The sequence below is a fragment of the Solea solea genome, chromosome 1, assembly GCF_958295425.1.
Source record: "Solea solea chromosome 1, fSolSol10.1, whole genome shotgun sequence".
In the NCBI taxonomy this organism is placed as follows: domain Eukaryota; kingdom Metazoa; phylum Chordata; class Actinopteri; order Pleuronectiformes; family Soleidae; genus Solea; species Solea solea.
This window is the reverse complement of record NC_081134.1, coordinates 46700376-46725916: the sequence shown is the minus strand read 5'-3', so window position 1 is coordinate 46725916 and position 25541 is coordinate 46700376. Positions and strand designations below refer to the sequence as shown.

Below are 25541 nucleotides of genomic sequence, written 5' to 3'. Positions count from 1 at the left end.
AACCAAAATCTTGTCAAAAACCTCTGGTGTTCCTTAAATGCACCGTGTGTGGCAGCGCAGAGGAGCAATTTAGTGATCAGGTGACTGATTATGTCTGCACAGCTAACCTTTGCTTCTCTTAACCCCCGTGTAAAAACAGAAACTATAGTAGGAGGGAGGGAAAGTAAGGAACATCTTAGCACCATAGAACTGGAGGAAGAATACATTGAGTCACTGGTGACAGGCACCTCTTCACAGAGCCACACAACAACCCACACAGCGGCCCTCAGTGTGACCCTCACCATGAACTGGAACATACATTATGCATTCATAAAGCTGTATTCACTCATTTCATGTCTTGGGGTGGCTAATGATTGCACCAATAAAGCCTTATCATATTGTGTATCAGATTCCACTGAAGACAAAGGCGGAGTGTTTTTAATCTAATCATCTGTGACACTGTGAGTAAATGAGTGCTTTGCTGCGCTTTTCCTGAAAAGAGATTTAGTCTCTCTGGTCCAACGTTTGTGTTTGGTGCTTTTTTAATCAAGACAAGTACTTTAATTACAGACACAAGTTTATCACATCAAAAATTGGAATTTCTCAATGTTCAATTAGCTTAAAGAAAAAACAGAAGAAAAAAGGAGAAAGAAGGAGAAAGAAGGAGAAAGAAGGAGATCCCTGCACAGCCAAAACAATATACATACAGGAACAAAATACAACGAAAAACATTTCACCTATGGAGGAAAGAAGAAAAGCCTCACATTTTGTTTAAGATTTAATCATAGCCTAGTTGATAAACATAAAAAAAGGCTCACACACGCTCTAATATTTGATTGCACCGTCTTTAGCTTGGATTACAGCACCCATTCGCTGCAGCATTGTTTCAATAAGACACCAGACACCAGGTACTATCAGTAGTGGACAAGCAAAATAACCGTGCCGTGCCGAGTCGAGTCAAGCTACTGGAAACACGGTTCATAAAACATGCCATGTCACCACTGGACAGACTAAATCAGAAATCACATCCCATTCAGACATAATGCAGAGATAACCCAGTGCACTGCATGTCAGACGCTAAAAGCTCAGCAGAGCCGTATCTGTATTTAGCTACATGACATCATTGATTACTAACACTAAATGTTAGGTGGTGATGCCACAAATGCAAATCTCAATTTTCACACACACACACACACACACACACACACACACACACACGAGGACTGCCAGCCATCTGTGGAGAGAGCCATTAGGTGACGTACACCACAGCTGGTCCACCAGCCCCTGCCCCCACAGCCAGAACCTCCCTGGGGGTTTATGGAGGTTATATAGAAGGGGACAGCTAGTGTTTTGACACATCCCTGTCATATCTCCACATAGCTGCAGGGCTGACAGCTGTCACACAGAAACCTAGCTGACAGCTACCGTAACAGGATACTGTAAAGATGAGCTGGCCACTCACGACAAGACACCTCTGCTGAAAGGTTATAGATCGCTGAGGTGTTTGGTGAGTTTTTAACTCTTGTGTTAAAAACCAAATACTAATGTGATGTGTCTATCCACAGGTGTCAACAGTATTTACTGTTACTTTAAATGCACTGTAAAGTAGATTTGAGGCATGACCACAACTAAATATAAATAAATGCAACATCATATCAAACTGTGGATGCATCCATTAAAATGATCATGATGTACAAGCCTTGACTTCAACTTGGAGTACAACAAATGGTACATGGATTCATATTTTGAAATCTGAAATAGTTCAATAGTTTCTCTTTAATGTACTTATAGTGAAACCTGAGAAAACATCTGATATAGAGAGCCTCAATCATTGGAAATCACTTGGTAATAGTTGTGCAGTCAAAATACAACAGACATATCATCTAACTTACTATCATCTCTACCCAACTGACATGGCTGCACTTCCTTATGCAACACAATCAGGTTTGATTTGTTATTGCTGCTGCTGCTGCTGCTGTTGTTTAAAGGTGACATCGAATGCTTGTATCACACATATATGTTAGTTATGGAGGTCTACTTACATATATTAACTTGTTTTCATGATTAAAAACCTCCTAATCACTGCAAACGAGCCGATCAAAATATCTCCTCACTGACGCTCTCGTCAGCCGCGCTGTTTCAGACCAAACAGTTGCTGTGATTGGCCAGCCAACGAGAGCTTTCCTACTGTCCTGTGATTGGCCAGGTACCTGGAAGTGACGTAATAGATAGGCCAGCTCTCAGATACACAGCTCCCCCTCTGGCACGGTGGATGCTCTGCATCTCAGCAGCTACAACGAGAGTAGTTCTTCTTCTTCTGCAGTTGAATGTACGCAACCGGATGTGCCCGGACTAGTGCCCGCACCGGGAGGCGCTACGGTGGTGAGGATTTCTGATGACGACATCAAATTAAGGAAGAGTCGATCCGCTTCGCAGAGCCCAGGAAAACAATACAACACTATTTTCTCAGCAGTGGCTGAACTGTTTGTTCTGAAACTTTAGGGTTTCATAAACGAGGTAATGACGCAGATACACACACAAACGCAGCGTTAATTGGAGCTTCCGGTCTATGTCACCTTCAAGGTCATGGTTGTCACCACCAATTCCTGATACGTTTGCTGAAGTTAGCACTCAGGCCAACTGCACTGGTCCTTGGACCAAATTATAATCTTCTATTAAGGTAAAACAGATTAAAACTAAACCTTTGTAGCTTTAGAGGAGCTAATAAGGTTTAAGTATTGCCTGCAAATGGCCCGTACGGATCAAGCATTCTATGAGATTAGCTTTAGGTAATCAGTAAATAAGCTGTAACCTGATATACCACCCCCATAAAACTGTAGACAATCATTAAATGGGTCAAAACAAAAGTATGCCACTTTTTTTTTCAATGAAATATGATCCAAAACATTACAACAGTCAAGGCCAGTCACAGATATGTTATAACAATAGATAATGTTTTCAGGAGGCTGCATTTTTGCAGTTTGACAATAGTAAAATACTGCAGCAAAACCAGTTTAATGTGCATTTTGTATAATGGATTTGATGGATTAATCTTATCAAATTAATTAGATTTTGCCTATAAGTGCTCTGTGGTGCACAATGCACATTTACTTTGTGGGCTTTCATTTATTAAAATCAGAGCAAACATTTTTTTTGTTTGAAAATGAATGAATATGATTGTCAAAACTCAAACATAGCCTGAACCTGAGTGGTTATCAACTTGCTTCTTATGTCCAATTTAAAAAAGGAAACATTTAACAGCAGCAAATCCTCACCTGAGAAGCTGCCAAAGACCAGTCAGTGGATTATTGATGTAACTGTCACTGAATTTACTAGATAAATGACTGGATTTGGGGTCTATTTCACTAGATGAAGAGCTGTCACTGACTGGATGGCACTGTGTTTAGCTGAAGAACAGGTCTCACCCTTGATGAGATTTTAAATAAATTCAGAGCCAATTTTATCAAATGTTGGGAAATTCCTTGTTTCTTTTATCAGGGTACAGGGATAATAGACCATTTCACTATTAATGATGTCATTTGCTTTACTGTCTCTGCTATGAATTCTGGGGTTAACCCCATATGAAACTTCAGAGTGGAAGTAAAGATTCAGTACTAATAGTAGTTAGCAAATGTACAGTATTTGGTTTAACACTTTATTATTTGTATTTGTCACTAATAGTTGAGAAGTGCTCGTTGCCGTTTGCTGTGAGCTCCACTGTTCAAACTTCCCGTAAAGCAAAACACATAGGGGAACCAAATGAGACAAGACAACAATTTCTATGATCCAATGCTGCTGCATCCGGAGATCACCAAACTAGGTCTTTTATAAGTGCTTTGATAGAGAGCCACCAGCAGCATACATTACATACTGTGCATTTAAAACCATGCAGATTTAAAGGGCAATCACATTATGTCTCATTTTGCCCCAAGCCCCTGTTCATTTCTGAACAATTGCATCCCCAATGAGTACAGGTCTGAAAGGGGTGTAGTCACCTCCAACTTCCAAAAGGTATTGGAGCAAGCAATAGGACAGACCGAGGACCAATCAGACCGATCAGACCGATGATTCAGGCGACGTATGAAGCGCGACAGACAATGAGTCAACAAACAAGGCGCTTAAAATGGAAGCAACAGCCGACTCTTCGGTGGCCGCCATGTTGGATGTATACAAAAGCTGCTCGACGTCACCGTGTTAAGCCCGCCTCTAGCGCGCTGGGGTTTGTCCTTGCCAGACATGTCTGCAGAGTGAAATCAAATCACTGGCAGACTTGGCTGAGTTCACCCAAGCTAGATCATTTGTGATGCTGAAGGTTGTTGGTAGTACTAGCGAGAACATAAAACTACTTGTTACATTCCTACAAATGTAGAAGCAACAGCTCTGTGTTTGTTTAGGAGTGTTGCAGTCAAGTCTCCTGTGGAAAAGAGGTTCTTCATTTCAATGGGATTTGTTTCCTGGTTTATTAGATATATATATATATATATATATGTGTATATATATATATATATATATATATATACACACACACACTATGACACACACACACAGGAAGGTTGCATTTAAGGTGTGCACTCCTTGTGAATGAAGCATGAAGCCCTGATAGCACACACAGCAGCAGCAGTAGCAGCAGTAGCAGTAGCAGTAGCAGTAGCATTACAGTGCATCTTCGTTAAAGTGTCACGTCAGAGTCCTCGAGGATGTGAGGATGCTAAAAGAGGAGCCAGCATCCATGTCATCCATCCAGCCCGTGGCCACGCCTACCGCACTGCAGATCAAAAACACCCAAATATGTCGCCTTCACATTCCGCCATGTCACTATTTTAATCCATTTAATTGTCGACAAACGTGTGTTTGGTGGTTGGTGAAGCCTTGCTGCTCTTGTGTGTTGTAAACGCGGCGCATTAAAGCTCAGAAAAACCTTCTCTATCGCGTCGTCTCGTCCATTTTTCCTCCACTTTCTCCTTCGGAATTAGCATACGTTAGCTAGCTGTACTTGTACTGCTTTGATCCGAGCTGTGAACGTTCAGCTCGGGTTCAGCTCGGAAGTTCATTCAGAGAAGACAGAGAAACAACAACAACAACAACAACAACAACAACAACACACCAAACACTACGGCTGGGTTCAGAGAGCGCGAGCCCGGTCAGACACCGAACACCGACGTTCCACCTCCGTGACGACAGCTTGTGTTTAATCACAATTATCTGTCATTGGTCGCGAGTGTTCAGGTCCAGTGAAGCGAAAATGGCTGCATGAAGTATTTAAATGTGTAGTGTGAAGTTTACACACCGGAGAGCAAATATCTCTACTTAAGGGTCTGATGAATGAAGAAAAGCAGCGAAAAAAGAGGTTCATTACCGGGAAATCCGTCCTTGTTCAGCTGGTTGTGGACTCGTGTTTCCTGACAGCGGTGATATTCTGCTGCTGCTGCTGCTGCTGCTGCTGCTGCTGCTTCCTCCTCCTCCTCCTCCTCCTCCGTCTACACTGTCTGCACCGTCTACACCGTCTACTACAGCTACAGCAGCAGCAGCTGCAGCAGCAGCCTATCACACTACAGCACCAGAGCACAGCGGGATTATGGGATATCTCTCACACACACACACACACTGGCCCCGACTAACGATTACATACAATATCAATTATCTTGATGATCATTCTCCTGATTATTAATTAGCAGTTTCGTCCGTAAAATGTTAGAAAACGATATCAATTGTTGAAATGTTGATTCCCAAAACCTCAAAATGACGACATTCCTAACAGTGGTGCACACAGACATTCCAAGGGGCAGGGGCACGTTACTGTGTTAAATCTTGCACACACACACACACACACACACACACTTACTTACATTCATTTCAATAAATGTGCGATGATGCCGACATTCATCGAGTAAAAAGATTACAGCTCAAATGCAAAAAAGTTGCTATGGGTCAAATAAAATGTCAAATAAGAAACAGAAATAAAAAAAGGGCAGAGTTACAAGGGCCTTGCTTTACAGAGGCCGCCATGTTGCCCTGCCATGTTTCTACAGCAGCCCGAAAGGACAAAGCAGTCAGAGTTTTGATTATGCAAACAAAGAAGAACAATATTCATCCTGGAATGCATAGGCCACGCCCGAGAAAGGGAATTTGTTCAAATATGTGGTCACACCATTAGATGTCACACATGTTTATACACTGGCCCTTTAGTTTAGTAATACTAATGAATGAATCTTTGCAGTCATAACACACACAGCTATTCTTTTTGGGACATTGCACTGATTTTCATTTGGACAGCTCAACCAAACCTTATCGTTTAACTTAACCTTTACTCTGATCAGAACCTAAATGTAACCAAAAACCATGAAACAAGCCCTAACTTTAACTTAAAAATACAACAAGTCTAAAACCCTCAAAAAAGCTCTTTGAAGTTCCCCTGAATGTTTGCTCTGTAACATTTTTACAATCACTGACACAAGGTTTGTTGTAGTGAGCGAAGGCAGTGGCACTGAGAGGAAATGTGATTATGAAACCATCAGCTTTGGAATGAAACAAACTAAAGTCACTACAGTTCTGTGCTTATGTAACACTGAAAATGCTTTATGTTACAGTGAATGAAGCAACTTGAGAGGACCAGTCAATTCATTCATTCATTCATTGAAGCTATAATTGGTTTAATAAATATCTTTCTGTTTTGGACGACACAAAGCTGCTTCACACTCCAGTTTTTGCCATTCACCCATTCACTCACACATTCATACAGCGCGAGTGATACCCAATCACATGCAGCAACATTGGATTAAGTGGGATTAAGGACACATCGGCATGTAGACTAGAGGAGCCAGGAATTGCCTTTTTGAATTGCTACTGTTACCCGACTACAGTCTGAATTATATGACGAACAATTAGGGTCATAAAGTTTTAATATTACAAGACAAAAGTCGCAATATTATGAGAATAAAGTCACAATATTATTTTCAAGCGAGATCTCAGCAATCGGCCGCAACTCCCGACAAGATGAGGAACATGGAGCTTTAACATTACAACTAAAGAAAGACAAAATGTTAATAGGATCGCTGGTGTGTACTACAGGCAAACAGCTGTAGGACATTTGACACTGAAGACATATAAGTGGCATTACAATAAGGTTATTCAGATTCCTATGTGCAAGTTTTAAATTCCTAAACACAAGTGGACAAGCAAGCAGCAGCAAGAAGAGAGTGTGTGTGTGTGTGTGTGTAATAAAATACTCCTGTAATATTTGATGTTGGGCTGAGAGATAATGGTGGAAGGAGGCTGTCGATGTCAGACACTGCAATAACTCACTGAGCCTTAATGTCATACTTTCCATTTACCGTATAATTAGTGCAAGGACAAAATCCAAGGGCATGATTTTACTGTTTTGACAACTTCACAAGTGTTGTGTTGTGTGTTCAGAAAATAAGTTGATTTTAAAGTCCTAAGAGTGGGAGGAGCATATTTCCTGTCATTTCATGATTTCATATTCACCCAATTTCAAAATGTCTTCATTTAAAGTGTTCACTGACAAACATGTATCCTATTTGAGGGACCAAAAAAGACGTGAACGATAAACACAGTGTGTTTTAGAGGCATCTTAAATTCATGCAGTGGTGCGAGGACTCTTTGGAATTCATAGACTTACTTTCTTTTTTCTTCTGAAAGAACATTTTTGACGTACTCAACGTTGGTGAAAACAAACAGAAATTAAACAAATCAGAACCAGCTATTTTTTTAATAAAATAAGGGAAACACATAAGTTGGACAAAGCGACTGGGTAGAGTCCCCTGAACTATAATCCATTATAACGATGAGATTACCCTGAGTTACACTGAGTTACCCTGAGTTACACTGAGTTACACTGAGTTACCCTGAGTTACCCTGAGTTACACTGAGTTACACTGAGTTACCCTGAGTTACACTGAGTTACCCTGAGTTACACTGAGTTACCCTGAGTTACCCTGAGTTACCCTGAGTTACCCTGAGTTACACTGAGTTACCCTGAGTTACCCTGAGTTACACTGAGTTACCCTGAGTTACCCTGAGTTACACTGAGTTACCCTGAGTTACCCTGAGTTACACTGAGTTACACTGAGTTACACTACATGCAACAGCCAAACCAAAAAGTCTCTAGGGGACCATGGCCCCTACTCAGTAGGAAGTCGGCCATTTTGAATTTTGCGTCCATTTTGGTGATTTGGTGATTTGGTAAATAACCAGACTCGATCATGTTAACTGCCATGTAACTTCGCTGTACATCGACCGATCCGCTCGAAACTTCATACATGAGAGACGAAACAGTTTGCTGTAAAAAAAAAACTTCACATGCGAGATTGGACACCTGGCCAGAATACATCTGCGTCAAGGGCATAGCGCTACCTGCTGGCAGGGTGGCAGCTGTAAGGGCCTGCACAGTGCAGCTTTTCTTTGGTTGTAGTCATGTTGTACGTATTTCTCAGTTCTCCAACGTTCAACTCTTTCTCTTGTTTTCAAAGCAGGAACATTCATGTAATGAACATCTCAGTCTCTGAGAAAACCAATAACAACTAACAGTGATGTCTTGTCTACACTTGGCAATAAACTGCAGTGATCTACTTTTAGAGCAGGTAGAATCTGGCACAGTGTCATGACTCGACTGATGCTCCCAGACGTTGCTCATCACTGTCTGGCCAGTGGGTGGTGACTGTGTGCCTGTGATTCACTAAACAGAGGTTTACATACGAACTTCTCTCAAAGAAAATCTCCCTCATCACCTTGTTCTTACTGTATATTACTGTATAGGGCAATAAAATGTCTATCATTGTCTTTACTGTTAACTGTAAATGTTATTCTTTGAATTTTCTGATACTAATCAGTTTGAGAACAAATGTACTGCAGCTTTTTTAAGGTCGTCTCACTTTAACGATCACATGTGCTGTGGTACATGTTTTTAGTTTTTTGTATTAGTCTGGAGAATCAATGCACAGCACAAGAAGGTGCAAAAACTGTTTCAAAAGACAGACATTAATAAATCAAATGTCTACTTCTCTAGTATGAAAAATAGCCTGGAGTTACTCTGTCTGTGCTTAAATATCATTGTACAAGTACAACATTAAGATAGCAGCTCAGACTCAGTGCGATCACAAGTATAATACATTCAATTTAAAGCTATAGATAAATATATCAAAAAGAACAATGTATGAAAAGAAATAGACTGAACTATACACTGCTCTTTTAACATCTTTTAAAAAGTGAGTATATGAAACAGCACCTTAGTTTTTTGAAATTTGATTTGAATTTCAAATCAGAAATTTGATAAGAAGTATAATATAAAACAGGCAGCACCCTTAATAAAGGAGCATGATTTTCATAATCGATTAATCGGTCGATCATTTTCTCAATGAGTTGAGTTGTTTGGTCCAAAATGTTGACCTCAAAATGATGATATTCTCAAATGTCTTGTTTTGTCCAGAAACCAAAGTTATTCCATTTGAAGGAATTCTTTGATCTATGGAGAAAAGAAACCAGACAATATTCACATTTAATACACTGAACAATTAGAAAGCGTGTTTTAATGACCTAAATAAACGTTTGAAACTCGGGGACAAATGACGATATTTTAAGAACAACTTTGCGTTTGTTGTAAATGTCAGCTTATATAGATTATTTGATGTTTAAACTTTCACTCTCTCACTCACTCACTCACTATGAGCAGATGTGACTGCTCAGTCGGCAGAATGATTAATATCACACGAGACAGACAACATGTGACCTCTGGACTCCATGTAGGGTCCATGTGGCTGCTGAACTCTTCACTTTATTTCTGCTGCGTACAGACAATTACTTTTTGTGCTGCTGCTCATCTGCTCTTTAGCTGCGACCTTGAACTGCGTTAACCTCAAATCCACAGCTTTTACTCACATGTTAATAAACAAGTTATAGCGCTCAGGGGTGGAGCAAGACTTGCTCGGTAAGAAAGATGATGAGTGATAGAAATGCGCTGTATGAAAGTGTGAATGAGTGAATGAATGGCAGCTTTGAATGGTCATCAAGACCAGAAAAGCACTATACAAACCATTTACCGTTGGCATTAACTAGGAAACAGAGACACAGTTTTCCTGTTACTTTTAAACTTATCACTGTTTTTATAGTATTTTAGTTTTTCATCTGATTGATGTCATTTACTTTTCAATGTATCTTGCATACCTTCTATTCATATTGTTCTTTACATGTTTGAGTTTTGGAAGCAGCCGTTTCTGTGTGGAGTTTGCATGTTTTGGCATGTGCTCAGTTTTCTGTGGGTTCTCTGGGTTCCTCTGGGTTCCTCTGGGTTCCTCTTACAGTCCAACACCATGCAGATTAGGTTCTTTGGCTGTGAGAGTGATTCAAGTTGTTCTTCTCTATATGTTGACCTTGCAATGGACTGATGACCTGTCCAGGGCGCACCCAACCTTTCACCCTATATCAGCTGGGAGTGGTTTTTCAGCCATTAATACACAATTACGCTGAAATCAAATCACAAATCATCAATGTCATTTAATAAAAATAAGAAATTGAGTCCACAGAGAGTGGAGGGAAATAATTGCTCGTCTGCCCAAAGTTTTCCCATTTCGTCACACAGGGCAATTGGGTCATTTACAGTGGATGACGTGTGTTGGATTCATGCTCGCTTATTTTAACATGAAGTCATTTCTAATGAGCCCTCTTTCAGTCTTTAAAAACAGTTGTTATAACTGTGCTGCCATCAGTGGGTCCATCTCCCTTTAGTACTTCACCTCATACTAATCTCAATCACTCCCCGAGGGCTGCAGAGGTCAGTGAGCATGGTCTGATTCCTTCTGACACCCCAAACTGGGCCAAATCATCATCATCCGAACTTCTCTCTCTCTCTCTCTCTCTCTCTCTCTCCGTCCTCCTCCTCCTTTCATGTCAAACTGACGGTGCAAAGATTAACATGAAAGGGAATTTTAACAATGTGGACGGGGCCACTCCCCTCTTGTGTTTTTGCTTACAGGAGGCACATCTTATCTTGAGGAATCATAAATGTGGTGAGTATTTCTAACCTTTGGAAAAGGTGAGTGATGAGGCCGCTTCCTCATGTCATATTACACTGATGTGGAGCTGACCTGGCATTTCCATGTGTTTCCAGTGTTCACATGACATTGTTCACAAAGCAGACTGAAGTGAGCGCTACAGATGGAACGCAGCGTCAGTCCCACCAAACGGATCCAGGAAGACACTTATATGTATATGAGGCGCCATCTTGGACCGCAGTGTTAACAGACACACCAGCAGACACACTGCATTCTCAAGCTGAAGCGTGCTATGCTAACAAGCCACCGCAGCTACCTGATGGATCTGCATGTGTTTGACTGGTGGAAGCCATCTTGGATATTGGGGTTGGTGAGGTTGCTCCAAATACCCTGTACACACTGTACAATACTCTATAAATACCCTGTACACACTGTACAATACTCTATAAATACCCTGTACACGCTGTACAATACTCTATAAATACCCTGTACACACTGTACAATACTCTGTGGAAGTAACACAGCTATAGTTTTGTAAGGCAAAGGCATGGTCATACTGCGGTCATGTGATCAAACATCACCGGGAGACAAGCTTATCTCTGCACTCATTGATTGAGTCATACGTGTTATCAGAGACCTCAGTGATCACGTGTGGAGTTCAGCTCCCCTCAGCTGACTGTGAACTACCACTAAAGCTGTGCTGATCATTTACACCAGTATTTACCACTTTATATGAACATGAAAAACCACTACAACCCAGTTCACTACATAAATCCAGAGCATGGATTGATATTTACTGCCACGTCTATGACCTCATATTATTTTGTATATTTGAATCAAACATTTCCAAGAAATACAGATTTGATAAATGAACTTCAGAACTTCATTTTAGAACTTTTAATTTATTTTAAACATATACACTTAAATCTTGAGTAAAAGGCTGTGACTCTATGATAATAATACATTTACATTCAAGTTTAAAATACTCCTATTTTTACTGTTTATTTAAATTCTTAGTCTAGGAAATGTCAGTGAAATATATAAGAGACAATTCTCACATTTGGAAAGCCGAGTCAGCTATGTTTACCATTATTATTATTATTATTATATTATTATTATATTCTTCCACTGTATTAAATGTATTACTTCCAGTTACTGGAATGTGTCTTAGAGACATTTCAGGAACTGTGGGTGTCATTTCTGAGTCCTATCACTTTCTGTGATTGAAATATTGATTAGAATATTGATTCCAACGATTAAGCTATTGATAACAAGAGAGAATGATTCTACAATCATCTCGGAAAGAAATAACAATTATTGTATTTTTCAAGTAAAGAACATTCAAATTTCAATGAAAGAGTGATATTTCATAGGGTTCGAGTGCAAATCTGATCATATTTATTTAGGTTTAAGACTATTTTAAATCATTTTTTGATGAATCAATAGACAAAATATTTTCAGTACTAATTGATCTGAATGTGAGTTGAAGCTAGAGCTGCAATTTACGATGATTTTCAAAATATGTTATTTTCTCCATTCTTCGTTTTTTCCATGAAAGCAAAAACACTCAAACAGATTAATCAATGATCAAAATAGTTGACAATTCATTTAGTCATCGAATAATTGGTTAATTGTTGCAACCAGAGGAGCACGTGGTTAGCACTCTTGCCACAAATTGGTGATTGGCGTCCTGGTCCCGGCTTTTCATGTTCTTCCTGTGCGTGCGCTGGTTTCCGGTTAAAACACTATAAATTGCTGTAACCCCGCCTTTCCCCACACATCACCAGCCCAGGGTGTAACCCCGCCTTTCACCCTACATCACCAGTCCAGTGTGTAACCCCGCCTTTCACCCTACATCACCAGCCCAGGGGTTAACCCCGCCTTTCACCCTACATCACCAGTCTTTAGTTTTATAAGAGCAGATCTTTTTTTGAGAAACAGTTCTTTATTCTGGGTGTTAAGTAAAAGCTCCATCATCTTACAGAGAAGTGCATTGTGGGAAGGTCGTGGGAGTATCTATTAACCTTTAATCGCTTAGTTGTGTCAAAGCCATCCTTTTGCCACACACAGTGCCACACAAGTGTTATTGATTTGAATTCTCTGCTGAACAGTCTGAGATAAGTCTTTATCACTGATGTCACTTCATTTACATTTAATCTTGTTCTGTCATCCTGTGTGTTAGAGAATATAAAACACGTACAAGGCCATTTTCTTCGAGATGCTTTTTCTTTCTGGGTAAAGATTACAAACTGTAGGTTTGCCAAGATCACGCTTTTGTTGATTTAGTCTGAACCACATCTTCAGACGCTACACCTGATGACACCGACTGTTTTTTTGGTTTTTTACATACGCAGCATTCCACTCGGTGTCAGACTTTGGAAACTCCCCGCTGCATACCCATAATTACATCCCTTCTGTGTTCCAGTGGCTCAGCTTGGAAAAACCAGGCAAGAACCCTGGTTACCCACAAAACTCAAATGCACTTTCCCATGTTAGGGCTGGTATCCCATAATTTACAGCATGGCAAGGAGGTCTGTTAGCTATAAGGGCAACTTTCCATTTTGAATTCGCAGCCAAGAGAATATGACGTTGGGACAATGTTGCCCATGATTAACTCTGTGAGACATTATACTTCACAAACCTCTTGGACACAGTGCCACAGTTTCCTAAATGGAATTCCAATCCAAATGCCCAAAAAAAGTTGCAGTTCTTTTCCTGCCAAATTCAAAGCAGTTTGGTTTGGCCTATTGTGGTTTTTAGCCACTTTACTGACTTTAGGCCGCTTTTTCTTTTCTTTGAATAAAAAAGTAAAAAACAAAGTACACGAGTACACAATCTGCTAAAGACCTAACAACAGTCAGTTCCGGCACTTTTCCACTGACACAAGAATCAAACCAAACAATGCATGCAATCATTAAAAGACTTCAACATTTCTAAAATCTCCATATTTAACAGAGGAGTCTCTGGTGTATTTAGCGACAGCGCTGCTGAAAGCCGGTGAGCATGAGCCGAACCACAACCCATGCAGCATGCAACAAAGTCATGCACGACGTACTGAACGATTCAACGATCGAATCTTTTCGATTCACTGATTCTCAAGATTCACAGTCATGTAAACTCTGCCGTCCCAGAGTTCACAGCACTATAAAACATATTCTTGCAAGATCTGGTGATTTAGAACGAGGCTCTAATGGCTGTCATCTTTCAGCACTAGTCGCTCTGCTCTCTTGCATCACAGTTGCCCTTATACTCTTTTTTTCTCGAGTAATTCAGTCATAGGAACGATCACTGTGGATAAACACATGCAGAGCTGCACACACCACTGACTTCACCCAGGTTTATCTTCCTCATCCTGCACACTCACCTTCATCATTCTACCTCGGAAAACAACCTGTTAAAACCCAGTGTACTGCAATATCGACATAGATATAGACGAAAAGCATCTTAAATATACATGAATATCAAATCAGCCTTAGGAACATTGGTGAATTGTAAAATGAACAGGGGCAATTGTCCCTCTCATTTTAAATGTGCTGTCGGTGAAAAGATCTAAGGAGCTCATTCCCTCTTTGATTCCTTCACATTTCCATTTTAGGTGAGTGTCTGAGCAGAAGCACAAGCTGTGACCACTTCCCGTTTCCTAACTACTCGTCTGTGCTTATAGACACTGGATCAGGTGTGTGTGTGTGAGTGTGTGTGTGAGTGTGTGTGTGTGTGTGTGTGAGTGTGTGTGTGTGTGTGTGTGTGTGTGTGAGTGTGTCAGGGGAAACCACGTGTGCTTGCTCAGCATTACTTGAGAAACTGCCTTTGCAAAAATGCTGATCAGGCCGATGGACATGTCACCACGTCAGGACACAATCAGCGAGTTTTACACGGGAACAGTTTGTGGATTCATTGAATGAGTTGATTTCAAATATTTATATATAAAAAAACCTAAAATAAAAATAAAAGGTTGTAATCACTGTTATTAACCTTTAATAACATTGACTCAGATGTGTCTGCTCCAGTCTTCCGTGCACTGTGCTGTGTAATAACCTTTACATGTCATACTTCCTCTTTTTATTGTTTATCTCAGCTGTTACTATTTATGTTTTATGTGTGTACAGCACTTTGCTCAACTGAGATTATTCACCAATACAATTTAGATCGCAATGGTTTCAGACTGTGTGAAGTTTTAAAGCTTCTGCAGGAATAAGGTGACAGAGGAGAGTATGTCACATTTAAGAACATGCTATTATAAATGTGCTTTTTTATTTTATTATACTTTTTCTATCATTTATATTTTTTAACTTGCTGCTTCTATTTTTTTAAATTCTGAGTTTCCGGTGCTTTACTTTAACTTATTTTGAAAAGCACTACGTTAGTAAAAGTATTGCTGTTGCTAATTGTATCATTGTTGAGTACTATAGATACTTCAAATACACAAACGTGTACTCACCGTGTCACGTTTGAAGTCACCGGTGTGTTGAGCAGCAGGTCACGGTGTGTTGAGCAGAACCAGTGATCGAACGTGAACCAGTGATCGAACGTGAACCAGTGATCGAACGTGAACCAGTGATCGAACGTGAACCAGTGATCGAACGTCAACCAGAAGAAGAAGGAAACAAACAAACGAGTATTAGCAACGAAATGTGTCACGTGTTTGAGTGGAAACACAATCACAAGGATTCATGTGTTAAAAGCTGTTTATGGTGAAGAGATGAACCGAGAGTTTACACTTTAACTGTGTCCGTGAACGCAACACCGCACAAACAAACTCTGGTAAACAACAGTTGGTTCTTTACCTGACGGACAGCGGGGACACACAGCGGAGACACACAGCGAGGACAGACAGCGGAGACGGACAGCGGAGACCAGGAAACGGGACAGACGGCTCGTGTGGTCGGAAAAGGAGCGCACACCTGTGAACGGTGTCTTTAGACAAACTTCACAGTGACGGACCGCGGTGACACCGCCCCTCCCGCCTCCAAAACCGGCGCTCATTGTACTCGTGAACGGGCACACCCACGCTTTTACAGCTCAACAGTCACTGTCCATGCGCCACCTAGTGGCGGCTTGATATAACAAGGAAGAGATGATTATCTGTAGGTGTCATGGCCGCTAGATGGCCATGTTCGATGGTTTCAAAGATAATGCTGTTCCCCATGTTATTGATTGATTGATTGATTGATTGATCCATTGATTGATTGATCCATTGATATTTGAGGCTCGTGTACACTGCTGCAGTCTGTAGCAGAAAATCAAACAGGTTCTTCCACCAGTGAACGTTGAATGGTAACAATATTACACTTGTTGGTTCATACATAAAGCCAAATGTGTGTTTGTTTAAGTAATATTAAAGTTTATTTATTTACCCATAAATAGGAGGAAGGCGTTCCTATTACACACAGATACTGAGACAGCTAAAAAAACACACAAAAATGGACGTAGACAAGCACACACAGATTCAAACCTCTGTGGCCAAGAGGAAAGGAACTGTGCTTGAAACCAGAGGGTTGCTGGTTGAAATCTCAGGACAGGTCCAGGGCCGGGTCCCTGAACAAGGCACAAGGCAAAGTATGTAGTGGAAGCATGTCAAATGAAAGGATCGTCTCTCCTATAAGCTAAAGGAACACTTAGATCCATAGTCCTGTAACTGTTCCATGCTGCAACACGTGGTGAAGGTGACTTTTGTATGAAATGCAAAATAAAATGTGTTTGTGGAAATATGGAGAAAAAAATGTGAATTTATTGGAAAATGAGAAGGTGGAATACTTGTTATAATGTTGCTTAATACTGGTGATAAAAGATAAACACATTACATGATGAGTATATGAAATAGGAATTTCCATCCCTCCATCTTCTACCACTTTATCCTCCACATGAGGGTCGCGGGGGGAGCTGTGTGTCTCAGCTGACGTCCACCGTGGACAGTTCACCAGTCCATCGCAGGGACACACACAGAGACAAACAACCACCCACCCTCACCTATGGCCGTATTAGTGTCCAATTACATACAAGTGTCATTATTATAATTATCATTTTGTATTAACACTTGTATCACAGCCTTGGTTAAAAAGGCTGACGTATGTAGACGAGTGGATACATGAATGTTTCCCGCTCCCTGTTGTGTCTCAGACTAGTTTATTTACTATGAAGAACACAACAAACAGGATGCAGCAGAGTGACGCCGTTTGACCGTCATTACAACACCAAAGAAATCAATTCTGACCAAATACCCCACAGACAGTTTGTGTTAAGTATGCAAATCAGCAACTACACCAGTATCGATCTGAGCTGTAACAGTGAGCGCCATTATTAAAAGGACATATTACAGCGTCTCAGTCCAGTGAACACAGAGCATGTCTCCTGGTAGAGCAGCTAAAATCTATATGAGTCGCTTTGCTGCACGTTTGATCACAAATTGTAACACTTGTCTGGATATTTTCATTGTTTTAATTATTTTTCTTAATGATTTGGAGCAAAGAAGCTCCTTTAATGTGAAATCACACACACGGCTCTTTTGTTGTGTTTCTCTGTGATCATGGTCCTGTAACGAGGGATTATATCCAGTGGTGTGAAGCATCCTTTTTAAACAATAGAAGAGATTTTAGTAAAAATGACGGTGGACGATCACAAACTTCAGTTTTAATCGTCAACACCACTTTTATGAACATTTCACCAAATCTGTTCTTACCTTCTCTTTTATTTGCTGACACAGGTCACTTTCTTTAAATTAAAAAACTGCTTACAGCTTATAGTGAAGGTTTGAAATTGGAAGTTTCGCTGGAAGACCACAGAATGACCTCAAACAGGTTTAAAACGTCCTTTATTCCTGCAGGAATCTGCCTCGTTAATGTGGATTAGTGTTTATTCTATTGTTGTATTTATTTATCTGTTGGGTTATTGTACCTCGAACCGTCAATAGATGGCGTCCAGAGCCGACAGGTGTTACAGTCAAGTTTATTCAACCATGAATGATTCATATAAACAAGTGTGGTGCACATGGGAAGACCTTGTCCTCAAGGTCCTGATCCTAAACCAAACTTCTACCTGAGATTCAAGTCATATCACTTTTTCACATGATATTCACACACAACAAGGTAGACTAGAGAGTTTCTGTGGCATGTGTCAGTGCTACAGGACAACACTTTTTCATATTCTACTATAGCTACAGTGTTCGCTCTATTGTGGTGTACAAAAGAAAAGTTCTGTTTTGATTTTCCTTCTCAATCTTTACTGAACCTCCTCATAGGTCTTTGTATTGCTCTTGCTACATTGAAAAAAATAGAAAATGTACATCTGTGTGTTGAGCTGTGGGTGTGGCGTTTGTAAAGATCCTCGCTCCTCACGGTTCATGGCTATGCTTCAATAGTCCTTTGCTGCTTCACATCTGCTTCACATCTGCAGAAAGAACGAGACAAAGCCACAGACGTCTGTTATTCTGCAGCAGACGTGCTGCTCGTCAGCAGGTCGTCCTCTCCCTGAGCTCCTTCCTCCGCCGCTGCTACTGTGTCCACTGCTACTTCCTGTTCAGTGGCCACTAAAGAAGTGTCGGTGTCGGGGGCTTCGAAGGAGTCGCCCCCCAGATCAGTCAGTTTGATGTAGCCCTTGCTGTTGGAGCGCTCCAGGCGAGGGCAGCTCAAGCGCCTGCCTCTGTCGCCATGACTACACACAGACACAGACAGGCTGCACCGCCTCACAGACCGGGGCTGATCCGTGAGGGAGTTGAGCGACAGACGTGAACCCATTGCCCTGGCAACAGGTGATGGAGGGAACAGCTGGGTCCACTGTGGCACCCCCTGGTGGTTAACTGTGTCTGTGGACATGTCCTCATGGCTGTGACGGGCTGCGGGCTGCTCTGTCGTTGACGTGTCCCTCTCTGTTTGGGTCTCATCGTCGCTGATGTCTTCAGCTGCCTCCTCCGCTCTCTCTGACTCCTCCACCTCACAGTTGTTCAGTTTGATCACAGGGAGGGTGAAGGCGTTCACCGAGGAGGTGACGATGGATGTGGTCTCCCACTGTCGAGGCTGCGGTGCCTGCTTACCGCTATTGCTGTAGTCTTTGTAGATGCTGTAGACCGTGTCTGTGAAGGTCTGGACATCTCTGGACCAGCTACGAGGCCTGCCGGCTAAAGACGTGCGCCTCAGTGCGCCATCGCCCCCAAACTCGCCCTGCAGGCCGAGTGCGGTGGACGGCCAGGAGCTGCGAGTGAGCGTCCCACTCGCAGGGAAGGAGCCGGAGGGGCCCTCGGCGCTCCTGGACTGAGTGTAGTTCACTAAACCGTTCAGAGGCGAGTACTCCTTTGACCGTATGCTGTGAAGATCTATCACCGTGGAGTAGATGTCTCTCAGGTTGATGATTTTGGTTTTCTTGTCACGGTTTTCGTGGAGGACAGCGTTGGCACAGATGAAGAGGAAAATGCCGATCCCCATCACCAGTGGGCCAAAGACCTTCAGATTGTCTGAGTACAGGTAACGATCCAGGAAGTCACAGAGGAAGCCACAGTGACGGGTGGGCTCAGCGGTGCTGCTGTTAGCATGGCTCTGGTTAAACGAAGGAATCTGGCCGGAGCTGGACTTGTCATGTGTCAAATTGGAGGAAACGGTCACGATTTTGGGGTAGCTGACTCTGTTGGTGTGGTACACTCCAGTTCTGCGGCGCTCCTGGTACTCATGCTGGCTCTGACTGGGCCAGTAGCCCAGTACAGCCATAGAAATCCCCACCATGAGAACTATAACTCCAACAGCTGCCACCAACCCGGCCGGGGAGCACAGATTGAGCTTCCCCTTCACCACCACCACATCATTCTTCTTCTTCTTCTTGGATTTCCGCTTCCTTTTGTTTTCTGCGCGGTTTTTGGAGCGGAGGGAATCCTGGCGCCGGTTCATGCGCAGCAGGCCACCCGTCGCTATCATGGTGGCGGTGAGACAGGAGGCTCGTCACTCAACCTGAGAGGACAGAAGAGACAGTCTGTCATACACATGACGAGCACATTCACACACTCTCTATCATGATGGCAATCATAACATAGCAACACATTTACAGTCAGATCCCTGACACCTGACATCATTGTGCACATCTGAACTAAAGGGGGGGGGACCCAAAAAAGATCTCGCCGCTGAGAGATTACGTATGTAATCCAGATTTATTAAACCTACAAACAGTGTTGGATTACAGACCAGGCAAAGCTGACGACTAACCCTGAGGGACCACTAAGCCCCCGGTTCCTCTCTGTGACAATTACTTGCTGAATCATGATGAATTACAATAATATGGTTGTGCAGTGGTCAGCATTGTTGCCTCATATAGCAAGAAGGTCACCGGTTCTGAACCTGGTTTGGCCGTGGGCCTCTCTGTGTTCAGGTCTGGCTTCCTCCCACACTGTGAGTGACCTGGACACTCTCAGGTGACTGTAGGTGTGAATGTGACAGTGAATGTTTGTTGGCCCTGTGATGGACGGAGATTGGGGATTAGCAACCGTCACGAGGAGGATAAAGTGGCAGGAAATGGATGAATGGATGATTCATTCATTCATTCCAAAACACAAGCCACAGTTAAAACAGATATTTCATATCAGAGAGTTGTGTGTTCTTCTTTTACGTGGTCAGCTCGGCTCATAATGTTAGCATTAAGCAGCGTTTACATTTCGATGGAGATCACAGTCGATGTGTTGTTCAGTCATTGTCAGTTAAATCTGATTAAAGAAAAAAACCAAAAACATCTAATCATTTCCATATCACTTTATGAGTCATGAATATTTAATATAACAGATTGTTATATTTGTTTGGCTTTTCAGGCAAAGTTGGGAGGGGAGGACTTCATGGGGGCCTAAACCACAAGATGAATCCAGCCCTTAAACCAGGATTATAACTCTATAATCTATAAATACAATGATGTAAGTGAAACAGAGACAAACAGCAGAGAAGAAGAAGTGCTACAGATCTATATTCAGCTGTGTCAGTGTCATATGGAATGTGTCCAGACAGGAGTCCAGTGGGCATGATCTCTCCACCTCACCCCTGCTTCACTCCTGCCTTCCCCCCTAATCCATGTCACCATCAGGTCACAAACAACGCAGCGCGCAGGTCAATGAAACCACATATGACATTAGTTTAGAAGCCAACTCGGTGAGAACGTGTTAACCATCTGCCAAACGTTAACACGTTCTCGTCGTATCCTACACTAATACAGATTGTAGTCTCGTCTACAGGGAACATTCTAACCATTGTCTGTTTCATGTCCGCCCTAAACAGCAATCAACACTCAACTCTGGTCACTGTCGTGGATTTCTCACCCTGTGGCTGAAAACGAAAACAATGGAGGAGTTGGTCCCTAAAAAGAACTCCACCTCTGTTATATGGAACAGGGTTTCTGTTTCTGTTCTGATCTCTGTTTTGTGATGACTGGTGTTGTACCTGTATTTGTTCTCTAACATGTCAGAGTCCACACACACACACACACACACACACAAACCATGTTAAAGACAATGTTTCCAGATATATCTGATACATATCACGCAAACATCAAAGAGGCCACTGCACGCACACACACACGCACACACACACACACACACACACACACACACTGGCACCTTAGCGTTGCCCAGTTTGAAGAGTGTCATGTGACCTGTGGACAGTCATGTTTCTCATAGACAGCCATCCTTGCGTTTAAAGATAATACCACAGAACAAAATGACAATGTGTGAGACACTGATATCACGTGTGTGTGGAGTGACGTTGAAGGACACATGAAGGCAGGTACGTGCACAGCCTGATGCTCCTCCCATCCTCCTATAGACTGTATCATCGTCTGTGTAATGACCTTTAATATATTTCATTAGACTCAGGAAGAGACAAACTCTCTGTGGAATAATCTGCCGTGGCTCAGTCTGTACAACGACATGTTCTCTGGAGTTTCACTTGTCTACATGCACGGTCAGTTCCTGCTTCCTTCTTCCTTTGAGCAGATGTTCTACAGTTGGTGTCTGCAGAAGTTACCAAATGTGTTTCGAATCCCTAACTTCTGACAGACAACGTTAACTGCTAATAGCATCTTCAATTCCAAGATTCCCCTTAACAACGGTTGAGAAGCTGGCTTATATTTGAGCGATATTTGTAAATGATGCTCAAAAGTCATTTATAGCAATGGTGCTATGATTATAATAAATAATAATGAATAACTCTAAATACTGACATATATGTGATTATTTACTAGCTAACAGTACTAGCTAGTAGCTACAGTATTTCTAAAGAGTCATTTCTAAAAGAAAACACATCTCTGTGATGAGTGTTGCGTTGACGTCATATTTACAGTTTGTAGATCATGTTGGATTTGACGTTTATTCCTTTACATATCTGAGCAAACAATTTAGCCTAATATTGGGCCAATATTGACATTGATATTGAGAATGACACGTGTTCATATGAGTGAGGACTGTGACAGGTCTGTCATGTCATGTTGGAACGATGGCTGATTATAGGTTGTAAATGGTCATTAACAGCTAAGTTATAGATGTAAAAACCAGTGGTAATATTGCTCCTCCCACTTCCAATGACTTCAGCCTGAGCTCAGGTCTGTGGAGCAAGTCGCTTAAAATGGAAGCAGCAGCCAAATGAAAGGACAGCTGCTCTTGGGTCGCTGCCATTTTGTTAACATGTTAACATATTAACATGTTAACATACATGTTAACATGTTAACATGTTAACATCCAGAGCAAAACACTGGTTTGTTATTGATTCCATTTTCAGGAGATTCTGAAGTCTGGTGTCCTTGTTTCTGCAGAGCAAAACCAAACCATGGGCGGACTTGAATATTTGTGTTGTCGCTGCTAGAAAATCCAGCAGAGAGCAGCACGGAGATGATGCTGAGCTACAGCGACACAGGTTTCTCCAGCACCAGTGTTGGACACACAGAAAGGTGATATTGAGCTTTTTTCACTGCAGCAGCTGCGGACGCACTCGTCATGATCACATGACTGATGAGCTTGTACTCTAACAATCACATGATCAGCCTGATTAATCACACACACTGCAGCTTGTGCTGGAATTTAATTTGACTAATCACACCTCATTGTGTGTGTGTGTGTGTGTGTGTGTGTGTGTGTGTGTGTGTGTGTGTGTATGCGTGTGTGTGTGTGTGTGACTTAGGGCTCAGGGTCCATGAGAATAACTGATTCCACAAATGCAGAGCAGCAATTAATAAGGCTCTCCATTAAAAGATAAATAGATAACATGATGCTGCTGTGGATGATCCTCTCGGACATGATGGTGGTGGTGGTGATGGAGGCCTTTTTGAAATCCCTTTATGATCCGAGTTGTGAGCTCATAAGTTGAGGGTGGAACACGGTGCTGTGCACCTGAGCTTCTGCAAACAACACAACAAACACACCAGCACTCAGCTGCTGATTATAGCCGCTCTCTGTATATCACATCCAATAACCACTCAAATGCCTCCGGGGTGAGAGCGAGTCAACCTGAGCTAAAGCTGATAAAGCGTGGGTGGACCTCTCTCTCTCTCTCTCTCTCTCCCTATCTCTCTCTCTCCCTCCCTCTCTCGCTCTCTCTCCCTCCCTCTCTCTCCCTCTCTCCCTCCCCCCCCTCTCTCTCTCGCTCCATGAGCAGCAGTGTGTAGCAGAAGTGGGTGTGGATAAGTCGGATTGTGTCTCTGTCCGTGGTGCTGAAGAGGAAAACTGACAGCTCCTCTTTTTCTCATGGAAGCTGCACGTCTGGGAGAGGACGATGGTGGTGGTGATGATGATGATGATGATGGTGGTGATGATGGTGATGATGGTGATGGTGATGATGATAATGATGAAGAACAGGAGGGATATTTGTGGGTTTAGTCCATGTCCAGATGCGAGGCTCACGCGCGGGGGCGCACAGTGTTGCATGATTAATCGACTCTTGACATTCGAGCGCGTGTCTGTTTCACTTCTGCTGTAAAAAAGGAGCGCGTGAAGCAAACACGAGCCGCCGCTGGAGCTGGAGCAGCTCGTGAAAATGTCCAGACCTGAGAGTGTCCCTACAGGGACACAAAAGCCCGAAAGCTATTTGAGTGCAGACAGAACCCACACCTCTCTCTCTCACTCTCTCTCTCTCTTTCTCTCCCTGTCTCTCTCTCGCGCGCGCACACGGCCCTCACGAAGCCCATGCGCTCGCCACTGACACTACGAACTCCAGAGCTGCGCGGACACAATCACAAGATGGAGAATAAATGACAGTCTCTACAGATCTGCACTGAAAACTTCATCATAGCAACAACACAAAAGTTCACACGAGCTCCATTTTAAATAAACACACCTCCGTCTTTACTTTATCCATGTGGGATTTTTACGAATAAATAATAATAATAACAAAAATAATCATCATTTAAAATCGTATTATTAGAGTGAAGTGACTACAGTGCGTGTTCCTGACATTGGTCGATTTATTCCACATAAAAACAGAAAAACAATCTCTAATAAAGTCAATCTATGACCAAATGAAAAGACTTCTCCATCAGATCAATCACATGCGTCTGTTCCAGATAAAATAACACAAGAGGATTTTCTTTTACCTGAAATGGTGGCGTGGTGGTCGAGCAGCTCTCCTCGTCCTCGTCCTCGCTCAGCGCTGCATGTCATGGTTGTGCGCCTCTCTGGTGCCAGTGCTGGAAGACTGGAGTGAACAAGAGCGAACAGGGGCGGGCCGAGTGCGTTTCCATTGGTGGGCAACGTAAGAAACGCGGGGCTGCTCAGGACATGTATCATACTCCACTGTAGTTTAAACATCTACAGTTTCTCTCCTGCACTGTAAAAACAGCCACGCTAAGAATAAGTCAAATATTCTTTTTCCTAAAATTCTTAAAACCAGCTTGTAAATGGAGTCACATTCAGACTGTAATGAGCCTTAAAATAAGACAAAATGTAAGTTAGAACTAAAATAATCTTCTATGATTCCTTGTGTGTACATTTATTTACACAACATATATTTAAAAAACAAGTGTGTATTTTGTAGTTGTATATAAATACAGTAGATATATATTTTTTTATACATCTAATCTCCCTGAGTCTGAGCTGCTGTCCAAATGTCATTGTACCTTTGCAAAGATAATAAAATTAATTTCTTAAACTGGCTTTTACTTGACCTTTTATTTATGTATCATTTATTTATTTCATTCATTTTTTCTATTCTTCACATCCCTGTCAGTGTTTTAATACATAACACCAGCCATATGTTGTAAAGCCATAAATGAAGTTTGACTGACTGATTCTAGGGGGCGCTCTCTTGTGGCCCACATCTGACCCACATAGTGTTTCAATGTTCATGAGTGTATGGCTCTCAGGACCATTTTTAGTTATTTGAGATGGTGAGTCAGCGGTAGAGCAAGTCGTCTTTCAACTTGAAGGTTGTGAGTTTGATGCCGAACACTTAACCCCGCATTGCTTCTGACAGCGTGAACAGGGTGAACGGGTATGAAAGATCAGTGATAGAAAAATGTGTTGCACATAGATGTGCTCTATGAAAGCATGAGTATGACTATTTTTTAAAACAATTTTTTGCTGTGTGTGTATTTCTCTCAGTAACAATGCAAAAT

At 42.0% G+C, this 25541-nt stretch overlaps 2 protein-coding genes across 23 annotated transcripts in view; both read right to left on the bottom strand.

The window, feature by feature from the left end:
- Nucleotides 1-15948, bottom strand: part of epb41l3b (erythrocyte membrane protein band 4.1-like 3b) — a 46130-nt gene extending 30182 nt beyond the window's left edge. For 20 of the 22 annotated variants that reach the window (XM_058652184.1, XM_058612461.1, XM_058620870.1 and 17 more), the window contains exon 1: nt 5336-5472. The gene's annotated coding sequence lies outside the window, so the exon portion shown is untranslated. Of the gene's footprint in view, nt 1-5335; nt 5473-15423; nt 15513-15769 lie in introns of those variants that run through there. The other 2 variants (XM_058613069.1, XM_058652811.1) reach the window with 2 other exon arrangements.
- A 1959-nt stretch (nt 15949-17907) lies between these two features.
- Nucleotides 17908-24621, bottom strand: LOC131464643 (transmembrane protein 200A). The gene is made up of 2 exons (XM_058637251.1): nt 24522-24621; nt 17908-19915 (listed from the first exon to the last, which is right to left on the bottom strand). The coding sequence occupies exon 2, from the start codon at nt 19880-19882 to the stop codon at nt 18404-18406; it is 1479 nt and encodes a 492-aa protein (XP_058493234.1). The 5' UTR covers nt 19883-19915; nt 24522-24621; the 3' UTR covers nt 17908-18403.
- Between the last annotated feature and the right edge of the window lie 920 nt (nt 24622-25541).

Coding starts and splice junctions, on each gene's coding strand:
- LOC131464643 (XM_058637251.1), bottom strand. CDS start 19,882: ATGATAGCGACGGGTGGCCTGCTGCGCATGAACCGGCGCCAGGATTCC.